This window comes from Drosophila eugracilis, unplaced genomic scaffold (genome assembly GCF_018153835.1).
Source record: "Drosophila eugracilis isolate 14026-0451.02 unplaced genomic scaffold, ASM1815383v1 contig_2154, whole genome shotgun sequence".
NCBI lineage: Eukaryota > Metazoa > Arthropoda > Insecta > Diptera > Drosophilidae > Drosophila > Drosophila eugracilis.
Genome location: NW_024573038.1, coordinates 6,510,838 through 6,516,018, shown reverse-complemented (window position 1 = coordinate 6,516,018; position 5,181 = coordinate 6,510,838). Strand labels below are relative to the sequence as shown.

Genomic DNA, 5,181 nt, shown 5'->3' with positions numbered 1-5,181 from the left:
AGGACAGCGAGGGACCGACCGTTAAGCCTGAAGAAGGGGCAGAGTGTCTGCGGTTGGGATTTTGTGGCCAATAAATAAAATTAATACGAACGCACTTGAGCACAACTTGACCAGAGCTAGAGCAGGTCCCCGACGGAAGGACTTCGGTTGATTTTTTTCCTAAGGTTTTTTTTGTAAACCCCCCACCCTATTCTCATCATATTTTCTCCATTCTCTACTGTGTGTTTTGTTTGTTGACTTGTTGAATGAGCCGAAGACCAAGGGCCAGGAACAGGCCAACTGTTGACTGGCACTTGCTGCCTTATGGCCAAGCCGATATTATAGGTAAATAGAGATGAGGCTCAGAGCTTAAAGTTAAGAAAGGAAAAATGCTAAAGCTGTTGAGGTAAATTGAGAGATGCCTGAGTTCTTTTTTTTATATTTATGAAATAAAAGTTATAAGAAGCTGAAAGTAAAAAAGAGTTATTAAATTTTCTTGTTCACTGAAGAGATGTAAATTAAAAAAATTTAATCTTAACTGTAACTTAAATTTAAGCATTTAAAGTATTCAAATTACTTCCTTATCCAACCCAACAAAGTTAACTGTCTAAACTTTCACCTTGTTAAGGATTCCTCAATCGGGGAATGTAAACTGCCAATTCTCTAGGCGTTCCCACAATGCATTCATAAATTAGTCAACTCCAGGGTGCAACTACTGCGGCATCCGCAATGTTGCAATTCGAATGCTGACACGTTGATGACCCCGCAATTGAACTGCCATAAGAAATCACTCTGCGGATGGAAAGGATTATTTGAGGGGGGATTAGAGAGGGTTGGTTGAACTGGGAGGTTAGCACTGCACCGCCCACTTTCAACACTTGCCACAACAATGGTGCGCAAATATTTACCAGCCAACCGAAGCTAAAAAGGCAAAGGCATCGGCATCGGATCAGCGACTTGAGTCTCTCAGCCTCAATTTGAAATCCAATAAAATTTAATTGGAAACTTCATCACGGGTGCGAAAATTCACACTCTAAGCCAAGGCAGGCACGACTTGGCTGCCGTTTGCCGTAAATCTATTGGCCAAGGCTTTTCCAGTTCCCAGTTTCTAACCCCCTCCCGCTCCCCAAACACCTTCGATATATCCACACGTTTCATTTTGCACCTGGCGGCGTTTCTCTTGGGGAAGCATCGCGATAAGGAAATATTTTTCATACGGTCTTTCGGTCTTTCAGTCTTTTAGTCGGTGGGGTTTTTCATTTCGTTCCATTCCGTTATTGGCCATGGCAATATATGGCTTATTTATGATTTTCCTTTTGCCATGCCATATCTCTCTGGTCCATTGTCGACATTAATCGCTTTGCTCCGCTGAAAACTATAACATGAAATTGGGATTGATTTATGTTATAATTACAAAAGCCAGACGCATATTAGGGGGCCACAAACGAGAGCAAACAGTGGGGCTGGCTATAGAGATAGAGATCTACACTTGGCAAGAAATGTTAACAGAAATTTAAAGACTTTATACAGATTTTTACAAATATTTAACTTACTAAAAAGGGAATACAAATTATTTGAATGGAAGACTAAAGTAAAAGTAGATAAAAAGTAAAATTACGTAGTTTAGATTACAAAAGACATATTTAAGAACCCGCTAAAGACTATAAAGAGAAATGCTAGGCAATGAGTGGAATATTGATTTGCTTTTTTTATATTACTTTCTATTCCTGTGTAAGAACTGTAAAATTTTGAAGGCTCTAGAAGGAGTCGACTAATATTCGATCCAACTAGAGCAGGAATCCGAAAGAGATTTTGTGTTGCGTCAATATAAAAAGTCTTCAGTGAAATTTCCGGTTTACTTTCCTTCCTCCATGTGTTGCATGTGCCGTGATTTAGATGTTATATGATTCTAATAATTATTTCGAAGTCTCCGCAATGAATTCCCACCAGTCCTTTTCGTAGCCCTCCCGGACATGGCATAGAAGGACATGTCGTCGCTTTTGGCAGTAGTGTGATAAGTCCAAGACCTTTTGCTTAACTTCATAGAGATTTTTCACAGTGATCTCCCGCTCCAAACACTCGGAGATCTTCTCGGTGGCCATTTCCATGTCCCTTTGATTATCCTCAAAGATGATCTTCTGATTGTTATTCATCAAGTAGAAGGCAAAGACATAGGTGTACATCAGAGTGGTGCGACATTGGCATAGAACATCGACGGCATCGCGCAGGAACTGAACCTCAATCCAGCTCATCTCCTCCTGCATGTCATTCATTTTGGCCTGGACATTGGCATACAATTTGTTCTCCATTTTCATGCTCTGCATATGGTTGGCATAGCGATTGTAGTAGTGCAAGTATCTGGCCATCGACGAACGATACTTTTGCTGGGCCAACCTGGCTTGTTTGGCCTCCTCCTCGTCGAAACGATTGCAACTGTACCAGGACGAACCGTGTGGCTCCCAGGAACCCAGACACACCCAGCAGAAATCATATCTGCAGGATGGATTTTTGCAGACCATATGATTGCAGCCACCATCCTTTTCAATCGTAACATTGCATTTGGGGCACTCTTTGGTGTTCTGGGCAATCCAATTGGAAGTCTCCGAGTCCTCAAGGCATTTTTTGAGCCAATGCTTGAGCGAACTGCAACTGGCCGGTTCATGCCAATTTTCGCCACAAGCAAAGCAAAACTGATGGCCACATTTGCACTGAACAGCTCGTGGCTCCGCACAATTGGCCTTTACGGCATGGGTGCAATTGGGGGCGGGACACCATCTCATCAGAGTGTTGCACTCCACAAAGGTATTGGTGATGAGCTGCTGATATCGTTCCACAACTTCTGGATCATCGGCGAGTTTTAGGAAGGATACATAATCCACTAGGATATCACAATTTGTAGCTGGGCATTTAATCGTATTGGCTAGGCCCTCACTGCAGGCCTTATTGGCCAAGTATTGTTTCCAACAGGCAGCACAAAAGCTATGACCACAACCCAAGCCCATGAGTTCCTCGCAGGGACAAAAGCAAATGCCACAGAGCTGTTGCGAGGAACAGGAAGCCGATACGTTGTTCGCCAAATCCGTTTCACTTCCCCTCTCGAAAGGATTCACCACATGGGCGCGCTGAAAGAAATCCTGTGGACTACTCTCGAAATAGTTTTCGAACAGACTCTCCTTGTCCCATTTAAAGTGATTGAGGATGATGCGAGTAACCTGCGGTGATAGATTCAAGACATTATTGACCTCATCGATGATGTTACGTTGATGCTGAACAATTTGATCCACCGATAGGACCTTGTAGAGAAAGTCATCAGCATCGGGATTCCGATTGTTATTGTCCGCCAAAACGATTTCCGTGCAGGTATCCTCGCTGTCACTGTCAAAATTCCCGGAACTCATGTGACTGTGCAGCGATCGATGCGAGTCACCGTGATCCTCATCCGAGTACTCCGAATCGGAATTCATATTACCAGCATGTGGTTTATATCTTAGCAGAAAATGATCTCAGCACAAGCTTAAAACATTTGATTTGTTTTCCTTTTTCTGTGATCTTGTGAGACTGATGGAACTCTGGGACTCCTGACAACGGCAACAGCAATGACAGCAACAACGTATAGCAGACCACGTTTTTGGATTAGGTTTCTAAACACTTTCGATGTGATGAAATGTTGTATTTTCTTCGTATTTCTACTGAAGACTAAACCTACTCGGTTGACACTTTACAGGAATTCTTTTTTAGCTAAATCAATGACATTGAAAAATTAAGATGAAACCTAATTTGTTGATGTTTGGCATGATTTCTTATTAAGCAAAATCTGCGAAAATAATAAATCAGCTAACACAGTGTCTTAATGTGACCAAATTTGAGAGGATCTTTTTGTTCCTAAAAAATACACGTCTAGTATGCAAGATGACAAGCTCAACGAGGTGGGGCATTCCATATTAAGATCGTTTTGGGCTTTTTATGAAAAAAATACTAGGAGAAGGAGAATCAAGGAACAATGAAAAGTGATAGGCAAACCACTTCACAGACTTGGCTTCTTGTATTTTAAACTGAGTTGTAAATTTAAAGCTGTTTGCTAAAATGTTTTTAAACAAGTTTTAAAAAGTTCTTTTTCGCATTTCGCCAGCATTTTAGTTGCTATGCGGTAGCCAGAATCCTGGATTTTTAGTTCCAAGTTGAGAGACCATCCAAATGCATTTGGCCTGCGCTTTCGACGCGTTCTCACATGCACACTAAAAGCTTTTCGGGATATATATTTTTTCATAACCCCTTCGTGGCATAAAACAGAACAAAGCAATGTCTCAAGTGGCAAGGGTAAGGCACGGGCACGTAAATAAAAAAGAGGTATAAAATCCAGGAATAAAAAAACAGCATATACATGCGATATGTGAAATGAAAGTGAACGAGCGCACAAGGATAATGGCGACCAGAAAGGGACAGAAAAGCGAAAAGAGAAGAGAGAGAGAGAGAGAGAGAGAAGGAGAGGGGGAGTGTGGGTTATAGAGTAAGGGTAATGAGTGTGCATAATGCAGATGCAGATGCAGGATTCCGGTCCAGGATCCCAGGAGCAGCCCAATCCAGCCCATCTCCAGCACTCATTGAACAAACGGGCTCAATCTGCCATGCCGAGATGCACTTGGGTAAGGGTACACTGGGAGAAATTCAGTGGTTACAAATGGAGAAATTTCATAAACTTAATATATTTTGATTTTAAAAATACTCATAATTTCTTATAAATAACAATTCAAGACAGATTTATATATATTTTGGACTCACATTGTTATTAAAAAACCTTCTTTAATTTTAAAAAATCTATAAATTAACACATTTTCTTTAAGTGCTTTCGATTCTACATACGTGAGTATATGCATTTTTAGCAAAGAAACACATATCGTGGTCATGAGGCTGCCCCTGCCTTTATTCCTCTCCCTGTTTTTGTATTATTTTTTATTTAAAACAAAAGCCGCACAACAACCCGCCAAAAACAGTAGCCCGTTCCAGGATAAAAATACAAAAAAAATATAAAAAAACGTAAAACGAAAAGCGCTGGCAAAAATCATTACAAATAAAAAATGCAAAGTCGCCAAAACAGCAAAGGCAGCAGCCACAAAATCCCTTTCATCAGCTTTTCCCAGGGATGGAGATCCACATTCTCGCCCCCTTTTCTTTCATTTTCCAGCCATCCAACATCTTTTCAAG

General features: G+C 41.1%; 1 protein-coding gene across 1 annotated transcript; it reads right to left on the bottom strand.

Annotated features, from left to right (window-relative positions):
• Positions 1–1,674: 1,674 nt before the first annotated feature.
• Positions 1,675–3,871, bottom strand: LOC108114734 (E3 ubiquitin-protein ligase ariadne-1). Its single transcript, XM_017225844.2, has one exon. The coding sequence runs from the start codon at positions 3,441–3,443 to the stop codon at positions 1,896–1,898; it is 1,548 nt and encodes a 515-aa protein (XP_017081333.1). The 5' UTR covers positions 3,444–3,871; the 3' UTR covers positions 1,675–1,895.
• Between the last annotated feature and the right edge of the window lie 1,310 nt (positions 3,872–5,181).

Coding starts and splice junctions, on each gene's coding strand:
- LOC108114734 (XM_017225844.2), bottom strand. CDS start 3,443: ATGAATTCCGATTCGGAGTACTCGGATGAGGATCACGGTGACTCGCAT.